General features: G+C 36.3%; 1 protein-coding gene across 1 annotated transcript in view; it reads left to right on the forward strand.

Annotated features, from left to right (window-relative positions):
* Positions 1–24,151, forward strand: part of CNTN5 (contactin 5) — a 590,743-nt gene that overhangs the window by 561,235 nt on the left and 5,357 nt on the right. The window contains 5 exon segments of the mRNA XM_050333940.1: positions 1,940–2,010; positions 4,151–4,385; positions 13,913–14,022; positions 22,196–22,382; positions 22,933–23,045. Coding sequence (XP_050189897.1) covers positions 1,940–2,010; positions 4,151–4,385; positions 13,913–14,022; positions 22,196–22,382; positions 22,933–23,045 — 716 coding nt within the window.

A 24,151-nucleotide genomic window follows, 5' to 3' on the forward strand; every position in this document is an offset into this window, starting at 1 on the left:
CATCATGCTGGATGATTCAAAGGAGTACAGCATACTCTTCTACCTCTAATGTGGCACCTACATGAGAACTTCATTTGTCTTTATAACTTATCCAAAAGTACCTTAAAAAAAAAAAAGGAAAGAAAAATGCATGCTAAAAAAGGTTTAAATATACCCTATTAGAGATGGCACCATAATTTTTGCATGGAAGATGATTCTTCATCTGCATTTTCTCATGGTAGAACATTCATCCCAATCTTGCACACTGACTGATTGCATTACTTTTTTCCTTTTCTTTTTTTTTTTTAATCCAGAGGGCAATTCCATTTATGAAAGAAAAACTTCATTATCTTTTTGACATGCAAAGATTAGTACATAATTTAAACACACTGATGTCTCTAGTCAGTAGAATCTCCCTAGTGTTTAGAAAGTTATCCATAGATGAGCTAAGCCCCCACAAAGTTCTGCACTACTGGAGAGGGAGCCCGGACTACAAGGTCAGCCTGATTATCTGGTTTCCCACTAGCTAAAGTTAACCTGCAAAACAATTCAATCATCTGATTATACAGAAATCAAGAGCTTTCAGCAGACAGTGACTACAAAAGACATCATTTTAGCATATGCAAAGGGAGAAGGAAGGAAGGAAAGGAAAGAAGGAAGGAAGGAAGGAAAGGAACGAAGGAAAGGAAGGAAGGAAAGGTACCATGTTTGCCAGATAAACACAGTTTTATTGGAGAGAAACAGATTAGAAATCTCCCTTATAGGTCTGTTAAGAACCACAGATAAAAGGGTTCTTACCTCATTTCCAGTGGTATAAATTAGAAATAAGTAACACACTTTGTAGGTTTGCATCGTTTATGAGGAAATACAGAATTTGGCTTATGTTCTTTAAAGGGAAGTTCAGGGTTCAAAAAGGAAAACAAAGGAATTCATTGAATTTAAATAATTAATTACCAACATAGAAGTGTGTACATTTATTTAAATGTATTTTTCTTTGTATAGTTCAAAGGCAAGTGCTACTGTGCAACTCAACAAATTAACTAAACAACATGCAATAAGGCCTAAACATATGAGTTAATGCCTCATAGTACATTTCTACCAACGACCTGTGTACTGCTGTAAGGAAGCAAAGAATAAGTTTAGAACATATTTAATCAAATAAAGAATGCAAACTTAACTACTTACAGTAAATAAATTCAAGACATTAGTCATTTTAGGAGCTTCATTAGAGGTACTAAGTAAGATAAAAGAAATTACACAATTCCAATGGAACAACTCATATTTCTGGTTTTACAAAATATGACAATCCTATTCACACTGATGATGATTTCTTTTAAAGAAATTAATCCGCTGTTCATATCCTTTAAACTCATAATGATGATCTCAATTTTTCAAGATCTATGGGTTGTACTGCTTCCAGTACTTTGAAGAAATTATGAGGGTTGTTTATGGTTGGTTATTTTAAAATTTCTGAAAACTGGCTCCCTGGTAGAGTAGATTTACAAAAAGTAAAACATTCTAAATCATTAATTACCTGACAAATAAAAGAAACATCATTGTCTATGTCCTAAGATTTGCCTGAAATATGTTTTCTGGCATTTCAAATTTTCTATTAAAAGAATATAAATGTTAACTAGATAATGCCTGTTTTATCTATCAGATGATCCATACTCTGAAATTTTGACTGATCTGTAGAAGGCATAGTGCTTAAGCAGTTTTTTATTCCAGTATTATTTTTATTCACAGCTTATGTTTTGTTTGAGTTTACCAGCTTGAGTGTGCAGTTGTCTGAAATGAAACTTGAGCAAATTTTCTTTATCACAAACTGTTATGTTTTTTATTTCTCTTCTGATTTAATATCTCATGTCTTCTGCAGCAACTTGTTACTATGGGGAAAACTTCAATAACTTGGACATTCTGTTTTATTTTGTCTTATTTTGTTTTTCCTTTTTGTTCACAGTTCCAAAGACACCTCCAGCTAATGTAAGTGGCAGAAGTGGAAGGCGACATGAATTAGTAATAGCATGGGAGGTAAGGGACTTTTCTGATTAAAAGTTTTGTTTCATGTTAACATCTTTGAGGACAAAGTAAAGAGTACTGTACTGGGGTTTCCTTACAGCATATCTTGTCAACACATGAACACAAAATACTGTTCTTAAATATGTTCAAAAATTTCAAAGTACTATGCATTTTCATGTGGTTTGAATAGACAACATTATGGCATCAGCTCCAAAGTTGTGCTAATTCATAAGACTTCCTGACCTACTGCTGGGTTGATTTGATTTTTTTTTTTTTTGATCTTATGTAAACATAAGACCAGATGAAATAGTAGGTAGGGAAAGAAAAGGAAAGCCTTACAACTTTTAACATCAATTTAGAAATAATTATTTTTAATTAAATCATAAAAATATGAAACTAAAAAGATTAAATAGACCTTTATTTTGACAAGATAATTGTGATGCAAGATACAACACAGATGTATGGTCATGCCAGTGGGCAGTTGGAGGAGTGGGAGTTGTGTTCTCTACTAATCATAAAAAACCCAGTAGAACAAAGATTTTTCTTGAGTTTTTAAAACTTCTAGATTCATCATGAAGAGTTTCAGATTCAGAAAATAAGTGTATATATACACATATATATATACCTACACATAAACTCAAGAATTCCATCAGACAAAGACACAGGGTTTTAATGAAAAAGGTCTTAGCTTAGGCAATTTAAAGAGACATTCAGATAGTAAGAGACACACAGAATTCTGATTATCTGTTTCAACTTGCAAATTCTAGGCCGTCTGAAGAGGCTGCTTTCTGTTGGCACATCTGTCTTCTCCAACACAAGCTACCTGAGACAGCTGTGACAGAGTTGATTTCAGTTTGCTTTGTCTATAACTATAAATAGCAGCATCTCTCCTATTCGGAGAGAATTTGTTGAATCCCAAACAAAAATATCACATGGCTAGAACTGTATCTGATATGAACTGGCCTAATCCCAGTCCCTTATATGATATCTTAATATGCAATATTCATGTTGAGTGTCTTTATAGTGTTTCCCATGTGACTGGGGTGGGGAACTACTGGAGTGTGTCATATCTTACTCTCTGTCAAGAGACAAAGTTTTCTTCCAAAAGAAACCACAGACACATGGGTGAGACTAGATTACAAAGTCTGTCTTATTTTTGCATCCTCTGCCCTCGGACTCATGATTTCTTTTTCCTTAGTTGGACAGTGCATAGCTTCAGAAGGATGGGTAGAAAATTGTGTCTGCAAGTGCCTGATGATGACACTAACATGCAATGGGGATGGGAGAGCATTTAGTGTCCCCTGGGCCTCTGCTCTGATTCATTAGCTACAAATCTATGAGGGGCACTTCAAGAGAGGGAGTTTAGGCACCCATTTTTGGACATTTCCCATAGGTGTAAATGCTGACAGCTGTTAAACCTAACCTAATCCCTGAACTAGTTCATTGACTTCATAATAAATGTAAGCTACTGCTAATTTACTAATTAGCACAAGAAGTTCCAATAATTGAGCTGGACATCTAAGTTTTAGCTTTTGCAGTGCTCAGACTCTAAAACAGATAAATCCCTTTTCTAACTGCCTGCTTATGGCAGATGTGTCCCAAATTAAGTGGCTAATTGTATAGGTATTCTGAGGAGAGAAAAGAAAATGAGAGGGGTTTTACACTAAAAAGAATGAAACAGCTGTTTGAGAGTTAAAACAAAGAGAATTATTATATTATATCCTAAGTTGAACCCTGGGTTAAATCCCTAAGATTTAACACCCCATTTGGATACAGGAATTAGATAGGCTGGCACTTACAAACCAAGGAAGTCCCACTGTAGTAGGTGGGACACGCACATCATGTTATTCACAATATGTTGCTCTTTATTTTCAACAAGGTCACTGGTAGAGGCTATTCCACCAATAGACAACAGATTAAAGAATTAACCACAAAGTTAATGAGCCCAAGAACTCATTCAGTCCGAGGACAATGACCTAACCATGGTGATTAGGTGAGAAAACTCTCACCTTCGGTTCTTCTTTGGAAGAAATTGTCCTTATGAGGACAATTTACTTACCAAGTATGGTAACTAAAATCCTATAATGCAACTGTGTCTGCTTTCTAAATTAGTAAAACCATGTCTGATCATTACCTGAACTTAATTTTTCAGCCGGTGTCAGAAGAGTTTCAGAGTGGAGAAGGATTTGGATATATTGTAGCCTTCAGGCCAAATGGAACTCGCGGCTGGAAGGAAAAAATGGTGACATCTTCAGATGCCTCAAAGTTCATCTACAGAGATGAAAGTGTGCCACCTCTGACTCCTTTTGAGGTGAAAGTTGGTGTTTACAACAACAAAGGAGATGGTCCATTCAGCCCTATTGTTGTCATCTGCTCAGCCGAAGGAGGTCAGTTCAACATGAAGTTTTTGCTCCACTTTTTGAATCAGCATTATCAAGTACTCATATTTTTATAAAAACAATTACATTTTAAAGTACAAAAATTGAACAGTACAACTTGGAAATTGTACAGTGGACTTCCCTGTTTCTAAATGTAAATGGATACTGTGAGACAAATGGTGATGTATTTATTTTTTAATGATTTCATATTCTCATCAGAAAGTTCATTGAAAATATGTTTTTGCAAAGGAAGAGGCAAAATCTTTATTTTATTCTCTTTTTAGTAGCAAAAGTTATTTTAGCAAAATCTGAGTGCTGATTAGTAATAAGTGGTCCTTTGCCTGTTATTTGGACAAGACTGGAAACAGAATAATCAGTAACACATAATTTTTTTTTTTCTGGAAATCAACTTTTCTGATTACAATTCAATTACTTGAAAGTACCTACCTGTTAACAGCTTTGCTAATTCAGTCTCTGTGTGTGTCTGCACATTAGACTTTTCCTTGGAAAGAGGAATTCTATGGGTCTAAATACTTTATAAGACATATTTCAGGAAAAATATGGTTTGCTCCGACATTACAGTGCTAAATTAATTTATAAAAAGCTTTTCTCCAGAATAACCCTGGGTGATAAAGTGAAAATTTAAAGGAGTAATGAAACAGTTTATTACAGATAAATTCTGGGCAATATGGAGATTGAGGACAATAGACGTTGCAGTTTGCTATAAAGTGGGAAACTGCTTTTGAAAGAGGTATGGACTGTCATGCTTAAGGAGCTAAAGAACTGAAGGCACCATTTTTCAAGGATTTCTACTGAAGAGTAAATATTAAATAACGATTGACGGTACAATATATTATGGTCTTGGGGCTGATCCAGCAAAACGTTAGCTTACTTGTATTTCATCACGCATTGTGTGCTTTCTGATTGACATTCAGAGCCCATTTGTGGTGGCTCTGAGTGGTTCTTAAACAAGCAGCTTGGCAGATGATGTTGAGCAAGTTCCCCTTAGTGAACACAACAAAATGCCCTCTGATTACATAAAGTGAATCTGACCAAAGCAAAAGGCTTAAAAACATTACCTTCTGAGTAAAAGGACACTGAAAACTTGAGCAAAACACAGCACTTTTTCAGGAGTAAATAGAGTGGCTAATGTTTTCATCTCTATTAATTTAGATCATATAATAGAATCATAGAATGGTTTAGGTTGGAAGGGACCTTAAAGATCATTGAGTTTTGATATACCCTGCCATGGGCAGAGAACCTTCAACTGGACTAGGTTGCTCAAGGCCCCATCTAGCCTAGCCCTGGACACTTTCTCGTATGAGGCATTCACAACATCTCTGGGCAACCTATTCCAGTGTCTCACTACCCTCACAGCAATTAATTTCTTTCTGACAACTAATCTAAATCTCTTCTATTTTAGTTGAAAATTCCCTCTTATCCTGTCACTATCTGCCCTGGTAAAATTGCTCACCGTTTTTTATAAGCTTCCTTTCAGTACTAGAAGACTGCTAGAGAGTCTCCCCAGAGCCTTCTCTTCTCCAGACTAAACAGCCCCAACTGTCACAGCCCATCTTTATAGGAGAGATGCTCCAGCCCTGCGATCAACTTCCTGGCCCTCCTCTGGACCTGCTTCAGCAGGTCCACATCTTTCTTATGCTGAGAACCCAAGAGCTGGATGGAGTACTTCAGGTGTGGTCTCATGAGGGTGCAGGGGGAGAATCCCCTCCCTTAACCTGCTGGCAACACTGTTTTTGATGCAACCCAGGATGTGGTTGCTTCTCTGCACTGCAAGTGCACATTGCTGGCTCATGTCCAGCTTTTCATTCATGAAAGCTCCCAATTTCTTCACCTCCGTGCTGCTCTCAATTAGTTATTTTAGCAGTCTTTATTTGTACTTGAGACTGTCCCAACTCAGGTGTAGGACCTTGCAGTAGATCTTGTTCAATCTCTTGAGGTTCCCATGGGCCCTCTTCTATAGCTTCTCCAGGTCTCTCTGGATGTCACCCCATCCTTCAGGTGTGTCAACTGCACCACTCAGCTTGGTTTCATCTGCAAACTTCCTGAGGGTGCACTTGATCTCTGACTGTTCATGTCATTAATAAAGATATTAAGACAGAGCTCTGAGGGACACCACTTGTCACCAACCTCCACTTGGACATAGAGCCAAAAGATATTTAGAAGACAACATAATGTCAATGGTTACTGAAGCATCAATGATGATGGTAACTGTAGGAAATGAAATGTATGCAGGTAACACCAAGATGACCATGATCCACAGCTGAAATGTAGAGAACAAATTTATACCATCATTTCAGGGACATACATGCATACACTAGCCAAGTCCAGCTTAGCAGGGGCAAAAACATGCCATGCAGGCCTGTGCTTTGTCTTACAAAAGACTGCCACAAGCTGTGTTTTCACAATTCTGAACTCTCTTCTCTCCCTTGCCCTCATGCCTGTGGGAAAGAATGCTTTTAAGTCTTGAACAACATTCTGTTATCTTCTTTGAGAGAATTTCACTTTCAAAAGACAGAACACAACTAAAAGGAAACTCAATATGTGAAATTTCCCCACACTGAAAATATCCTTAACATTTCCCAGCTGCAGAGTCACCTTGAGTGAAACAACAAAAAATATCTCCTCACCAATCTTCCATTTTCAACCCCTTCCTCCAAACAGTAGCCCAAAGCTGAAGAGGGAAGAAAACCTGACTGGTTATAGATGTTTTAAGACTTTTCTTCTCCTTCATCCATCTTTTGGCTTCACAGAAAACATCACCAGGATACAGTTCATGGGAAAGACTCTCCAAGAAGTAAAAGTGAAGATGAGTGTAAGGGAAGAATAGAGAATAGAAAGGAGGTTCAGACAAAAAGGTTGTACAAAACTAGACAGATAACCCATGGACAAAAAAAAGCAAATACATGTGACCCTCTGGAAAAGGTGTCTTAATGCAGTAGGAAAGTTTGAGAGAGGATTCTTTCCTGGAGATCTTAGGAAAGGAAGACAACAAGCAATCAAAGAGAGAAGAATTAAAATAGATGTCAAAGGTAGTGAAGGGAGCCAGGAAGCAGTTCTGGAGAGGGAATGAGGATAATGCACAGAAGACGAAGGATAGAAAAAAGATGCACAATTACCTTCAATAAGAAGGCAGAACAGAAGGACACAGTAAACATGTTCCACCCAGCACCAGGGGAAGACAAGCCTAAATTTTTCATAAAGGTAAACTTTATTAAGAGAAAGAGATATCAGAGCACATGGAGAGCACAGCAAATTAATCTACTTGCCAGGAGAAAGGTTGCAGTGTGTAGGCCTGAGGCTGAAGAGAATAATGATCAGAACAGGGAGAAATCTTCTGACCATACTTTCTGCCAGGAAAATAAGGTATTCATTAGAGAATATACTGAAACAGCACTGAAATTCAGTGCAGGCATAGATTATTTTGATCCACAGAGAAAAAAATTGTAAAGGCAGTAGACAATGAAATAAAACCATGAACAAAAGCGATGTTAGCAACATTTGTTTTAATATGTATGTATTCTTTTTTACTGATGACTACATTCCAGTTCATCCAATACTGAGGGACTAAGAATTCTAAGACTACTCATACAAGCTTTCAGGATAAGGGAAATCATATGCAATCTCTATATGTGGTTTTAATTCACTGGAAAGTAAAAACTGGGAAAATCATAAATATAGCAATGGAGAAGGAAGTAAGAGTGTAAAGGTATGATGGCAAGAAGATGGAAAAGGCTGTACCAGTAAGAGTGATGTCCAAGTTGGCTTTCTTTAACAAGCATGGCTAGACAAAATATGAGATGCACAGGAAAGACAAAAAAAAAGTAAAAGGTTGGATGCCATAACATGCTGATGACGTGATATATCAGAAATACAAAAGCAGTGTTTGGTTAAAACAGAATATCCTTGGTTTCGGTGTAATTTTAGAAAAGGGCAATTAAAGAAGCTGGAGATCAAACTAGAGATCAGTTGCTGATTACCATGATCAATTTGGACTCTGAGAAAGGCCTTCCTAATTGTTGATAAATAATACAGAATGTTGTTATTTATGAGAGAATTCAGTTGCTGAGAGTAGCTTGGACAGTAAAAACTAATTTGTAAGGACTAATGAACTTGTGTTCCAGCTGTGCTAATTAGCAGATTCTTTATCTAGTACTAAGTGAGAAGAAATAATGGTGCAACAGTCTTGTTCTGATGAATAATTAAGACACTGTAGAAAAGCTGATCATAACAACTAACAGTAGTACACATCACCATTAAAGAGTAGGGAATTATTTTATACACTAGAATTAATAGATGAGACTAGAAATGAAAGTGTTTTGAAATGTCTCTTGGCCAAAGTTATTAAATCTATTTGAACTTTATATTGAAAAAAATGGTACATTTTTAAGGCAGTACATCTGAGGATCTATAGATGTACTCACTAGAAAATATTTAGAATAAGTAAAAAGCAAAAAAGCATACATAATACAACCCAGATAATGAAAGTGATAAAAATAATACAAATATAGAAAAAAATTAAGGTTAGGGTTTTTTTAAGTTAAAGAAGTATATAAATCAGAAAAAAAGTGAATTAAACAAGGCATTTATATTAAAGATAATCAAGGAATGGACAACAATAATAAAATACTTTGTTGGTTATTTTAAATAAATAAGATGATATAGAGAGGATAACTAAAAGAATGTGAAAATGCAAATTTTTACATTTGTAATGAAAACTACTGGAATTGCATTTGTCAGAAATTCAACACTTTCCAAATTAAACGTTGCAGAATTTGCTGTTTAAATGTACTATAAATGAAATTTAATCTGTTTTTCTATTCCTGGTTGCCATGGTTGGTTGAGAGCTAGTCTCCAAGCTCAAGAACCTGAGGCAAGATCTTTCCCATCCCAAAATAATGAAGACAATGAACAGTTGGCAAAAATAAATTTTAGCTAAACATTCAAGAAAAAATTAAAAATATTTCTATGTAAGGGCAAAAAACCATACCTTTTACCACCTGACTTGTGAAAGGCTTAGAAGGCTGCTGGCAGAATTTCTTAAGGATCAGTCTTATATCATATGTATTTAATATTCATAATGCTAATAGAAGAACTGGTTATTAAATACAGGGAAGGATCTGACCAATATATAGAAAAATGTGAACTAGAGGACTAGAGGAAAAGCAAGGATATATAAATGCTAGGTCAAGTACATGAGGAGGAGTAATAAGCCAGTCTATTACAAAACTGGAACCTAATAAGTAAAACCTACACACAAGAAAAACTCAAATATTTTAAATTGTGTCACGGCATAATTCTGATAAAAATACCACAGTTTGGGGCAGCACTAATTGCCCTGAGTCAATACTTCACCACAGATTGTGTTAACAATGTAATGCTATGGACAGCTGTATGTCCATGCTCAGGTTGGTGCCTTGTCTCTCTGTCTCCACTTAATTTACAAGCGTAGATGCAGCCTAAAGGCACAAAATTAAATATAAATTAGAGTACTGTCCAGTACAGAAATAGGTGAGAATATACAAGGACATAGAAACAAACATCTGGGAGAAAAAAGTTTGATGGAACCCAAGCGGTTTCAAGATGAGTTAAGTCTTTTACAAAGGTTTTTTTATTAAAGATTGCCACAATGTGTGATAATGATCAGTTCTGTTCATTTCATTATCTAATTCCTCCTTCAGGCACCTGATGGAATCATCTTCACAACAACTGGCAGATCTATAATTTTGATAAACAGAGTAGTGAATACTAGTAAAAATTTCTATATATGACATAGAGAACCCTTAACGGTACAAAACCTGAAGACTCTAATACTCACAGTTTAAAACTTCCTGAGGGACCCCAGATGTGGTTCTGTAATACATACAAGGAACAATGATACTGCACAGAGCTTTTCTTCTTATCTGGTATGGATTTGTGGTATTCACTGAGCCAATGGAGATCCAAAGCTCTCAGTTGTCGGAAAGACAAAGGACTACACCACAGCCCTTGCAATTTTGTTTCTTCATAACTTTTAGGTGATTTGCATCAAGCCAGCTAGTGGATGATGTTATATTAAACAAGCCACTGCAGAGTGAAGGACTGTTCTGCTTATCCCTATCTCCTCTTGTTTTTTGGTGATAGCCCTTACTTAGACAAATTTAGAGCCTTTCCTTTTCATTTAGAGGGAACAATATCCAGTTACACACTTTTAAACACAGCCTTCATGTCTTTAATTAAAATCTTACTTTCATGAAGTAAAGTCCTATGAATCATTTCATAGCTAAAGTTGAGATACTTGGGTTTTAGATGAACATGAAGACTAATAAATTGGTAGATTATGTGTAAACTACAGAGGGTTATTTCCTGTTTCTGCCAGATGATTCATCTGGAGAGATTCTGTAAAAGTTCTAGAGCTGTCTTCAGTGATTTTTTTTTAAACAATCAAATTAAACCCTGACATGCAAGAGTTTATTAAGCAGTCTTCTGGTCAATGCCACTACTACCCATGGAAAGGCAGATGTGCAATCAATCTAATGAGCACATTCCCTCCTCAAATGCTGAAGATAACTCTGACTGCCATGTTAAAACAACATAAACTTGAGTAGGCTCTTGGACTTGTTTTTTAAGATAGACCATGTGGAAATCTTCAAGGATGACTACTATTTCAGAAAAACAGATCAGTTTTGCAAATCATAAACATAGGGGAAAAAACACAATGAGGGCAAGTAATTCTTCTTTCTTTACTTTCCAGTATCAAAATTCAAGATTCCCTCTCTGAACATCAGATCAATGCAATAAGTGTAAATCCATGTCCTGCTGTATTACAGACATCCCAAAGACCTATATATTGATCATGTTTCCTTAAAGCGTGATTGCAACACAAGGAAAGACAGTGTTTCATGGACATTTCACACATCTTTATGAGAATTTTTTGTGTAACAGCTTTAATTCAAAGAGGGAACATCAAAGGGACTATTAAAGCTGTTGGTCCTCTTTCTTTTTTCAAGAGGTATGACCTTAGGCAGACACCTATAGGTGTAGCATAATGACAAGATATGAAGAAAATAATATGATTATAACATCAGTGACCATAATAGAAAAAGCTAATGAACCTGTCAAACTTATCATTAGTTTTAGACACAGCAAATAAAGCATGACATTGGAGTGAACCACAGACTGTATTATATCACCAGAAATTATATGGTCCTCATCTTATCTGAATCAATAAAAAATCCTATTTAGTCTCCAAAAACTTTCAGACAGTCACAATACATCTTCTTCCCAAATATTTAATTTCTATTCTTTTGCTGAGCACTTCTATTCTCAATGTCTAATATCAGGGAAAGTGCAGTGAATTACTTCTAATATGTAAAAAATACATTTCTTCACATAAAAAAGAAATCCAAACTATTTCTGCTCCTTTTGTTGAAAACAATCTTTACAAATACCAGAAAATATTCTATGTTATTATTCCAAGCAATATATGAACCATTCCTAGTGAATGCTATGAAGGGGAAATGATACCTACATTTACAGAAAATGTAAAGGCTGTCAACCAACATTTTGTGTATATCTCAAATTATTTATCCCACTACAATCTTTTCTGACAACAAGGTAATTGCTTCAATAATACAAAAACTAGAAAATAGCTTTTGCCGCACAGATCTTAGTAGAACATAAAATAGAAAGCAGGATGTAACTGTTGAACAGGAAATCATAGTATGAGCAATATATTTCTTCAGAGCACTTCAAAATACTTTAAGTATTGAATTCAAAATATCATATCACTTATTTCTGGAGATTTTTTTCATTTTTTTTGTTACCTGAAAAGTTCCATACATATTTTATAGTTATTACTAATATTTATCATTGGCAAACACTATTTTGCATCACATCAGAATTACTTCTTTTCTTTAGAGGTAAATAAAAAAAAAAGACATCAAAAAAGATCCACAAACATTAAAATTCTGACATCAAAAAGGACAAAAAATATGTATAAGCCATGTCAGTGAAAAAGTGTAGGGCAGCAATGCCAGAAAAACGCCTGCAAATGATCAGAGAAAGGAGGGTAGCTAATGAATTGAGACTGATACTAGGTATCATACGTATTAGGCAGCTTGATCACTGAGAAAATTATATCATTTTAAATCAGGCTGTTCTGTAAGGAAACTCCTTTTCTGTAACCCTGTTAAACGAGTCTCACAAAAACATTTTTAGAAAGCTCTTTGCTGTATCTCCCTATAACATAAAAGTCAAGACCTCTACTTGCCCTTCAGGAGCAGATCAACTCATTAGAAATGTAATAAGGAACATTAGGCCAAGGAAGAAATCGCAGGCTCTGCGAATGCAGGGGAATGTAAATTCACATTTTTGCTGAGCAAGTGAACGACACCAGAAAGGTGAAGAAATGCTGCTACTGTGTGCTTCACCATCTGTGTTCAAGCCTTGTCTTCACAGCTTCTAGTAAGCAAATTTTCAGTAATATTTAGGTAATAAAGCAAAAGATTCAAACGACTTCTTTAAAGAAGTCTCAGTTTCATATGGAACAATTTTTGAACACTCATCACTCCAAGTGTGCTAATGGGTAGTATATTCAATAGCCTGTTATGGCAAATCTCTAGGGACATTTACCCGACTTCCCAGCCACTGAAAGAAGTTAGGTCTCTATAAAGTGTTCAATAATGTGAAACTCTGTTGAGCAGATATGGTATGTAAAGCATCTTACAGACCTACACCTCCAGTGACCACCCTGACCGTGTGCCAGCAGCACCAAAGGACACCCACCCTTTCTGGAGGGCAGGAAGGGTCCTCTGCTCCAGATAGTCAGGAGGCCAGGACACAGAGTGTCCTATGAATACCACAGAGATAGATGCATGGACAGAGGGCCAATGGTAACAACACAGATAATGAGGGGAACAAATCCTAGGTCTTGGTGCCTTTATAAAAATGTGCATCCCAGGCCTAAAACAGTAAATGCCTCACAGTAGAGAGAAGGTGGCACATCTCAAACACTGGTGCCTGTAACTTCAAGGATATAATAACATAATCCTAAAAAAAATTTCTTCTACATACCATTTCACTACAGCCCTGGGTATCACTTTTCACTCAGTATCACCCCGGGGCAGGACTGACTGAGCACCCCAGCAAGGTATTGTTCATTGTGAGCTGACAGAATGGCACTAAAAAACCACAAATAGAATGAATACTCCATCTACTGTTGAAGTAAGGGTGTGTGGAGGTGGGGGACTCACAGACAAATATTAAAGATTTTTTAAAAATCATAGAAAAGATTCTTTCACAGTTTGCTGCACCCATCATCACTGATGATGTATTGATGTAGCATGACACAAATAAAGAAATACAACAATAATAATCTCTTCATCTTGTTCAGTTTTTCATGTTCCCCCTAAGTGTCATACCTTCTTGTGAGTATTAAGGTAGAATAAAGGAACTAAATGACAGTTTCAGATGGAGTGTTTTTGATAAATAAAAGCTGTTACAGTGGAAGTTTATTGTTTCAATTTTTCTTAATACAGAACCCACTGCTGCTCCCATCGATGTCAAAGCTACGAGTTTGTCTGTATCAGAGATTCTTGTTGCGTGGAAACATATTAAAGAAAGTCTAGGAAGACCACAGGGATTTGAGGTATGAACACAGAATATCATAATGAGAAGTCTTGTTGCTTTTGCTAGCATTGCATTCTGTTAACATGTGCAGCAGTGAAACTTCAACAGAAATTATGCTCGTTTTAGCATACATATGACTAGCTGTAGAACAACGGTCACAGTTGTAGCACCAGAACATCTTTTATTTATTTGTGCTTGGAATCTATTCAACACCAGTTCTTATAACATCTCTTTGTCACTTCAGAAAGAGCTGAAAGAATTGCAAGTGACCCAGCATGCATCGTTCACAGGCTGGGAAAAATTAGGTATTGACAGTTTCCAGCTCTAAGCTACCAGTTCAAACCTGTTATTTACTGACAGCAATCAACACAGGGAAAGGAGAGAGCCTCTGTGTCCCTGTATTCTCATCCCACAGTGGCCAAGGGACATCTGATGGGCAGATCATAACAATGGGATGTCAGGAGGGGAAGTAACAGTTGCACCATCCATAAATTAAGTTCTGCTGAGAAACAGCCCTTCCTGACTTGGGAAAGTGAACAGGCCCTAGCAGTGGACCTTCTCCCACTTTTAGATACAATTTACAACCCAAACATCCAGGAACAGATCAGATCTAGATCTAGCAATAAACTTATTTTTCCCTTGGGCCACCATGACTCATCCTGACCCTGTGGATCAGTCTATGCTGACCCTCATGAAATAGTCCAGCTAAACCTAATGTACTTGTTTTGGTATGCAGGTTATTTGGCCTGCTTTAGACCTTCAGAGAGCATTGACTCATTCCTGATTCTCTACAGTAACACTGAAAAGTGAGTAAACATGTAAGTCTGAGGCAGACACCAATCATATGGGTGTCTTAAAACCTCTTGTGACCTACTAGCATAGAGTGTCTTCCTGGCAGCATGTCTGGACAAACCCAGGGACTGGTGACCATCACTAATAGCCTTAGGAATGACATGTAGGTGTCCAGATAGCACCATAGTCAACACATTCTCCATCTCAGCCTCAGGCTGGGCAGTGGTGACCAGGACAGCACATTTACCCCATAGCTTTGACACAACCATTTAACATTTTTTACCTTTTTGCTATGGCCTCTTGATATATCGAATAGCAATATCCATATTGCTATCCAGTGCAGTCCAAACAGGCTGTCACTTTGCCATGTCACCTCAGGTCTTGTATTGCTCAGGTTTCTTTTCTATCTACGTCTCCATGCTCAACCCTGCTAACCCTCTGTCGGTTCTCTTTCATTGTTCTTTATTCCCACTCCTTCATTATGTTAAATATATTTTTACCCCTTTGCACATGGCTTGCTTCAAGCAGCGAAATTTGACCATTTTATCTTTAGACCTGTTATCTATAAAGAGAACAAAACTGTATCTGATAGAGACTATAATCACCTTGCAAGTGCTATCCCTCTCTATGTAGCAAGTGTTCCACTTGCTAACCTAACTGAAATCTCAAGGCCAGTCTGAAATAACTTAATTGCTGCATCCTGTCTTTTTTCTCTTCAGAAAGGGGTTGTTCTGCTACCCTTTCTCAGCTATATTAACATTTTTAAATTATACCTAATGTCTTCACTCTTATTCTGTTGACCACTGATTCTCAAAATGTTCTATTATCTTTGCTTTACATACTTAAAAATATATAAAAAAATATTTTCTTTCTAAAATTGAAAATTATTTCCCTAGAAGTTTGTTCTTTCATAACTTGAATGTATTTTGCATTTACCTGCTTGTCACATAACACTTCCCTTATGTCTCCAGACATGTCCTAGCAATAGATGGTTATTACAGGTGAGCTCTGTATATCAGAGGTGGTCTTCCTCACTTGGAAAATGTTCAGACCTTTGTAGTTTAGTACACTCTGACCCAAAAAGTAATATTTGGCTGCTCTGGGTCTCTCATGGATGTCTCAGATATGAATTTGAAAATGGTTTTATTAATACTTTGGCTCCTCACTGTGCTCTACACCAATTTCAGGATTTTAGCATGAATATTGCAAGTAAATATTTTAGGCCAAGGTTCTACAGTTGACATAATAAAAAAATGGAATAAAAAAATACTTCAGTGCTCCCTTTCTCCATCCATAAAGGAATTAAAGGAGCCTTCTAAGTGATAGTGTCTTTTAAGATACTACATTTATCTGGGGAGAGGAGGGTGCTTTTTTCTCCCCATCCCACCTGTCCCTCACACTGCCTTTTCCCTGTTTGTTCATTTCATCAGAATTTCTCTGCTCATTTTCTGGCAGACAAACCTTTCAGGGAGTGGTTTGCTCTTTTTTGTCTTCTTTCCCAGGAATAATTATAATCAGAACAGCACTTTCTTAATAAACAGAAAAGCAAATGTCGCTCTCCTGCATAATTCAACAGGACAGAATACAATCTGCATATGGCATTGCTAAATCTTTTCAGTTCCATTTTTGGGAAGAATTTAATCATAATGATTTACAGGATCAGTGCAGTGAGTCAATGCATTATAGTATTCACTTTGGAACACTGAGTCCACACTATCAGCCCAGTTTTGCTAACTTACCAAGAATTTCTCTTTCAAGCATCCTCTCAGTGCAAAAAGGAAAGGAGTCTTTATAGCAAGACATTCCACTCCCAAAAAATCCCAAAAGTACAGAACAGCTTCATGCTTTCCATACAATTTTCTTTCTTAGACTTCTGTGAATACTCTTAATTTCAGAACTGATTCTGAAAGTTCATCATATGTACAATGCACTGTAAAACAAAGCCTGTAGTATTCCCTTAATCCACAAACAACAAATAGATAAATTACAGAAATCCAAATGTTAATGAAAGGATGAATGATTTATCTTTTTTTTAAAATCCACGATTATTTCCTAATGTAAAATTATTGTGAACTGCTAGTAAAATGCTGCCTTCAATTTAAATTGAACACAAAACTATCTGACTAGCCACTCTGTTTTCATGTCTCAATTCGTATTCTGCCTGTGGTCACAACGGCAGTGACAAGACTTCTTCATATTTCTGGCCTTTTAACAACAACATTATAAAAGGGGCAGCTATTTTCTTGACAGTTGAATGTTTGGGCTGTAATCAACAAAAGTGACGGGCTATTTACTACATACCGGCAAGTTCGCAGTGACCCACTTTCACTCTGCCCTGTTTGCACTAACTATGGCAAAGTAACTTGTCCAATATCACATCGTCATCCTTGAAAAGCAGTGTCAACCGCTATGTCACACAAGTTTTATGCAAGGTTTGCTGTACTCATTTGCATCTTCCAAAGCACATATTAGTCCTGACTTCGATACAGGTTTGTCGGCTCTCCACCCGACCCTATTAAATATACACCATCTACAGACTGATAAAGTAGAAGTAGCTTGAAAACTTTGTCAGAATTGTAGAAAAATATAGTGTGTCGTTCATACTTATTGTTTGGAATCCTTAACCTGAAGGTTATAAAATCTATTTGAGCCTTAGGCAATGTTTTCTTTATCATTCACTACTGGCAAGGAAGGGAAACAGACAGAATTACTGGCTGGAAGAAGAGATATTTTTGTTTTCCCTTTCCAGAAAGACAAGGTTAATACTTAAGTACAGATCACAAAGCTTATGTCTTTTTCACTGGGATTCCCCAAAGGGGTAGGAGTTTGACTAATGCAATTAAAAGAACAACTTGGAAAAAACCCAAAAAGGACAAAAAATAAAAAATCTTGAGTGCCTTCAGAGAGGATTCTTCAGAGGATCCTTCAGAGAGGATTACCTGACGTAATAACTTGTTTTTACCCTATTATGTCCTTTCAAAGAGAAATAATTAATATTTTACCATTTCTTAAGTGTAATTTATCTATTTATATAATAGAACAGAAAATTATATGTGCATGATACTGGAATTTATTTATTTATTTATTTATTTATTTAGTGATGTAATTTAGAAAGAGCATATGAATGTTTTAACCACAGCCTGGTAAAACAAGACAGAAAAAAAAAAAAAGAGTAATTGGTGGTCCACTAGCCTGAAGACCAATTTACCAGACTTTATGTTTGGAATTAATGAATTTTTCCATACATAAAATTAATGATTCAATTGTTTTATATATGAGTTAATTTTGCCTAGAAAGTCACTCCTATTCTGATTCAAACACCTCTAAAGTCCTGGAGACTAGAAGCAAGAGTTTATAGCAGAGCAGAACTACTGCTTTTCATGCCCTTGAAGTATGGATCACACAGTTGATTCCTCATCAGGGTCCCAAGAGAGCAATACTTTTTCTAATGTCCGTATCTTGAATATTTGTTACCATTATCAATGACTCATGAACTGTTTGGGGGGTTTATTACCTAAAATCAGAAACATAGGTAATTATTCATTTTTCAGGAGAAAATATAACTAGATACCTGATGGTCGTACTCAAGGTTGAGGTACAATATCAGTTTTCATCCCATGGGTCTGCTGTAGACCATGTGGAAGGAGAGTACCCGAGGAAAGAGGTGGAAGATGCAAGCTGCTCCAGAATATAGGAGTGCTGAACAGTTTTCTGTTTCTTCTTTTCAGTCTGCAGTTTTTCTGGTGAGAATGAAAGAATTGAGGCTGACTGACCTTTTTGCAGGAACCTCTCATCCAGTTCTGAAGCACAGTCACACCAATGCCTTAAATGATACAAAAAGCACCTCTTCTCTTGTGCTCACTTATAACATTGCACCAACATTTACATGGTTTTCACCTGTCAGTTCAAGTAACATACAGGTTTTCTGATAATGCTAATTAAAATACTTTTTATGAAATCTGAATCACTGTAAGAACCATTTTTTCAGGGCTAGCAGCAGTTTTTTCAGCTCACAGCTCTTTCTCCCCAAACACTTACCGTACTCTAAGATCTCTTCAAATACATTTTCAGTTACATCAATGCTGTTGATGATGATAAATGCTCAGAGTCCAGGAAAGTTTGTGTGTTTTGTCCACTTTGATTCATTCTACCTAATTTAGGCTCTTGATATGCCTAATTTGTAGCTTAGATTTTCTGGGATCAACAGAAAGAATATCCAGACAATAAATTTAGCAAAAAGGACATGCAATTAGATCAGATTAATTTATAGTAAAGAATGCACATCCTACAGACCAACTTGGAAAAACCAGTAATATTATTTAAAATATTTTTTAACCTAAAACTTCAAGGAAGTGGTCCGCCATTATAGACAGAAATAAATTTTAACATGAAGATTTACTTTTAACCATCGCTTAACCCACGATCAGGGCAAAGGAATTTCCATGTTCCTATATCTCCTCTACTCAGTTAGTTATTTGCTTTCTCCTTAGCTCAAAGAGATGGATTTCTGGGAATCAGGTATCAAAGCTTTCTTTAGCTAAACAAAAATCAATAGAAAGTCCAGCAATAATGTAAAACCTCTCAAACAAGGACACATTAATCAGATCAAATGCTTTCTTTCCCCCTTTTTCTTTCATTTTTCAAATATGGACTACTCTTTTGTGATTTATGCTTTATGCTATCGTCAATATCCAAAATTATCATTAATGAAAGCCTGCTCTGTTTTATAAATCCCCTCTTATAAATATAAATTAATGTTACAGAAAATAATAAGATTTTAAGGAGAACTAATGAATATATGGAAGTATAAATAAACAAACAAAACTTCTGTTTTAAAAAATATGTCCAGCACTTTTAAACATAAGTAGTTCATTTCAGCTCAAATCAATGTAAATTCCTGCACCATCTACCCTACTCAATGATCATTGAAATTCTCTTTTTTTTATAGCCATTTTTTTTTTGTTCTCTTGGTCATCAACAAATGAATGCACATGTTACCAAAAAAAGAAAAAAGAAAAGGAAATTTTGATATCAAAGTCCATACTCATCTGGCAATACTTTAAGGGTAATTTTAAAATCAGGGAACAAACACTTTGAAGTACAGAGGAAACTACCACAGAAGCATTGCTTAATTGCATTTCATGTTTCTGGTTTTTAATTCAGTATATTCATTCCCTCAAGAATATCCTTTTGCCGGGGGGAACACCTTTGCCACGTGTTGCTGCAGAACTGATAGGGAACATCATGATTATTTTTGCAGACTTAACAGGTACAAAATACAATTAGTATCCGAACTGATAATGCCATATAAACAGTGATGTAGAGTAACTCCAAACACATGAAAAATATCAAATAGGACAAACTATGCTCCTGTCTTTCTTGCACCAGATTACTATATCTATGTAGTCCTCACATCAGTGTTTTGAAAATGAGGTTTTCACAACTACTTTATGCTAAAAAAAGAAGATTCAGTGCAAAAGCTGGGGGCTATCTACTATCTTGAACTTTACATTAACATGAGACATAGTGTGTCCTGGGAAAAAATACTGAGACCTCTTGATCTACTTACAATTTTGCTCCCATCTGTCTAGAACAAGAATTTCACTACTTCAGTTGCATCTCCACACCTGCTACCTGCTACTGTCCACCTATGTAAGCTTGATCAAGTCACTTTTCCTTTCTGATGATCTTCATTTTGGATCCTACACTATCAGGTTCATAGCATCTTCCAGGACATGTGGTCTCTCTCACTACCTGTTCATACAGTCCTTAATACTGTGCAGTTCTCATCACTGTAGAGTCAAGTTTGGAGGGATGCATCACAGAGGAAATTAAAGGAATCTGATTGCCCAAGAGATAATAAGCATTGGAGGTTCAATACTAGTGTGTGAATAAATGGTTGTTGATGCTTTTCTTCTTTTCAAAAAAGATGTGACAAGGTGTTATTTCAGGCATCAATAGGTTTGGTCAAGCATTCAGATACCAAAATACCTGATGGTGACTGCAGCTAGTACTGTAGACTGAGATGTAGTTAATCTAAGAATTGAAGCAACAGTGTTTTAATATGAGATAATGCCAGCACACACACACATGTGCACACACAAAAAGACATTTACTTGAATTTTTACAATTGAAAGAATGGACTTTGACTTGGCCCTCAGTCAAAGTTAACAGAGCCACTTTGCTCAAGTGAAGACAGGACCTCAAATGTACATTTTTGCAACCAGATATTTTTTAGTTGTTTTTTTTTATGGCACTCCTGGTGCAATTATAAAAGGTCAGCACTGTATTCATTGGTCTTATTTTCCTATGAGCCCCTTGTTTTTTATAGTTTCTGGGATACATTCACAAAAGTGCTATACTGTCTGTGACCTTTTTCTCAGAGGAAAAATTATCCAGATATAATATGAATAACCTACTAAGAAATAACCAACTTCACATAAAAGGTCAAAACATGCAATAAATGCAAGTAGGTCTCAGTATAAATAACAGTAAGCCGAATATAGATCTTTGAAAGGCACATTAGTAACATGTCCTGTTAGGGAAAGCAGGGCCCCATGAGAATTACCTTACTTGTGTAGGTCACCTATATACATTAAAAAGAAACAGTGTTGCTTTTCTTGTTATGCCCCAAATACTTGGTCCCCAAGGAAAGAGACTGTTAAAATTCCCAGCTCTGCATTATAACCTCTTTGAGATTATGATAAACTTAGCACAGATACCAGAAATAAGAATTAAGAACACCAAAGATCATTTAGGAAATTTATGTCTGAAAAGGAAGGGCACAAACATACTATCAGAATTTCATTTACCAGAAACCTGTTTATATCCAAGAACTAAAACTGAATCCATTTCCTTCATTTTTTTCAGATAAGATTTTTCTGATGATGGAAAGATTTCTTTCATTGTTTTGTCATTACCTATTCATTGCACTGATAAGAAGTCTTGTGGCTCTGAGCTGCACTGGGCCAGGAAGGGCATGTTGTTCACATGTTTAACTGATGTGGCCAGAGTTTTCCAGAGTAAAAGTAAATATTCTGGTGACCTATCAGAGGATAAGCTTTCCTTGAATGTTCTCCTTCAGTGATGAGCTCTCTCTGACAAAGTTCACCTCTGTGAAGGTGCTCTTCTGTCTTGTAGTTACATTTTCTCATGCCAGTACACAGCGATTCAATGTGTTTCAGGTCATAACATGATATTCCAAATCTTAACATTTTGGAGAAGTGAGCACTGCATGGCTTGAGGTTAAGTAGCAAATCCCATATGCTTTATAGGGCTTGATGATCAGAAAAAGGTATAAATGGTAAAAAGACCCTCCGCAGGATAACAAGTACAAACATCTGGAAGCATGAGCTTGCTAGGTGCCTGTATTAAACCTTCATTTGGTCCCTTGTTGTCAGGTTGGATACTGGAAGGACATGGAGAAGGAAGAAGCAGCAGAAAAGGTCAAAACGGAGGGAAATGAGTCATCCATCCTCCTGACAGGACTAGAAGGAAACACGTTATATCATCTAACAGTGAGGGCGTACAACGCTGCAGGGTATGGACCACCTAGCACTGCTGTGCATGCAACAACCAAGAAGTCCCGTAAGTAATCTCAATGTCTTTGCTACAAGGGAGAAGTCAGAGAGCAACCTCTACCCTCTTGTGTTTTCATTTGAGTGTATAATAATCAGGAATCATGTATAGATTTGATTCATGGCTTTGCTTTGATATTTAGACATGAATTCATATGACTTTGCATTCATAATAAGTGTTATTTTCCTAGGAAAAAAAAAGAGATTTTTTACAAAGAAGGGAGAGAAAAGAGTTCAGTTTCATAGGCTTTGTGGAATTTATGGGATGGGATGGGATGGGATGGGATGGGATGGGATGGGATGGGATGGGATGGGATGGGATGGGATGGGATGGGATGGGATGGGATGGGATGGGATGGGATGGGATGGGGTGAATAAATACATAATAATCTACTAAATTACAATACTAGAAAAATCCTAGAAATTCAATCCAGAGTCGTGGGAGCCTGCTAACATAACTGGTTTTAAATGTAATGAAAGATTTAAATACTTTTCTTTTGATTTCAAAGAAACTACCTATAAAAATATATTTATGTTGATGTGGTTTTTTTTCTTCTTAGCTCCCAGCCAAGCTCCAGGCAACATTATGTGGATACAGGATGGCTCACATGTGTCTCTTGGGTGGGAGCCAGTTAGACCTCTAGCTAATGAATCTGATGTAATGGGATACAAGGTCGGTGCTTCCCCTTCCTTACTCACCTTTCTCTTTTCCAAACAACTCCTTCTCTTCTTTGCAGGCTTTTTTCCCTTTCTTGTTTCTCTGTGTAAGTAAAGCATTCTGTACAGAATGTCTCCAATCAGTTTTCACCACCAAAAGCAATAAATAAAATTAAAATGAGAAAAATGTCCCAACATATTTGTGTGTTGTGATTTTCAAATACTGATTATAAACTAAGCTCTATCTGAGGGGATCAGCTCATTATCTCTGAATCAGAAGTGGTTATTAATAGGACAAGCCTGCGATGAAATTCCTAATAACTCCTCAATTCAACTGTGTTTGCAGTAGGATTTAGAGAAATGCGGAATAATGAGGCACCATAAATTGACATTAAAATTAATATTTTTATGGAGCAGAAACACAAACACTTCAGTTTGTTTTATGATCATGTGGGTGATGTTCAACAGTCAGTGACAATAACATTTGGCATTAAAGTTTGAAGTTTTAAAGAGTAAAATACAGATTAACATTTAAATAGCAAGTCATAAAATCCCATAGAATTTACTCCAATATATTAAATCAAAGTAGAATGTTTCCAATGTTTTTACAGAGGTGTGGAGGTTTGGTTTTTTTTGAAGCCTGTATACAATTATTTCTATAGACTAAAATCTGATATTGCCTCTGATACATCAGGAAATATCACCAAGAAAGTGTAAAATGGTTCAAATAAGCCAGAAACTGTTCTAATCTTTATCAGATTAGATCATATTCTGAAATAGTTGAGTTGACTACTCTAGTTTTTTACACTTTTCTAACCCTTTCAATTTTGTCTGGGATCGGAAACTCTTATGCGGAAATATCAAAAAGAAAGCTACGCACTGACTTGCTTTTCCTCCCATAAATTTGTGCTGAATGTCACAGAAGGTGCAGGGACAGATCTCAGCTATTCTCAGTTATCCAGCTAAGGTAAACACAGTAAGGACATTTTCTTTACTTTTGAATTTCAGTTCTTGAGCCAAAAATGTGAATATCAGCACAAATTTGGGGATAAGAATTTGAATCAAAGGGAACTCAAATTGTGTTTTGAAATTTTGGAGGTAAAATTGTGCAACACCTAATGC

Source organism: Myiozetetes cayanensis, unplaced genomic scaffold, assembly GCF_022539395.1.
Source record: "Myiozetetes cayanensis isolate MyiCay16 unplaced genomic scaffold, myiCay2020 scf5-8, whole genome shotgun sequence".
Lineage (NCBI taxonomy): Eukaryota > Metazoa > Chordata > Aves > Passeriformes > Tyrannidae > Myiozetetes > Myiozetetes cayanensis.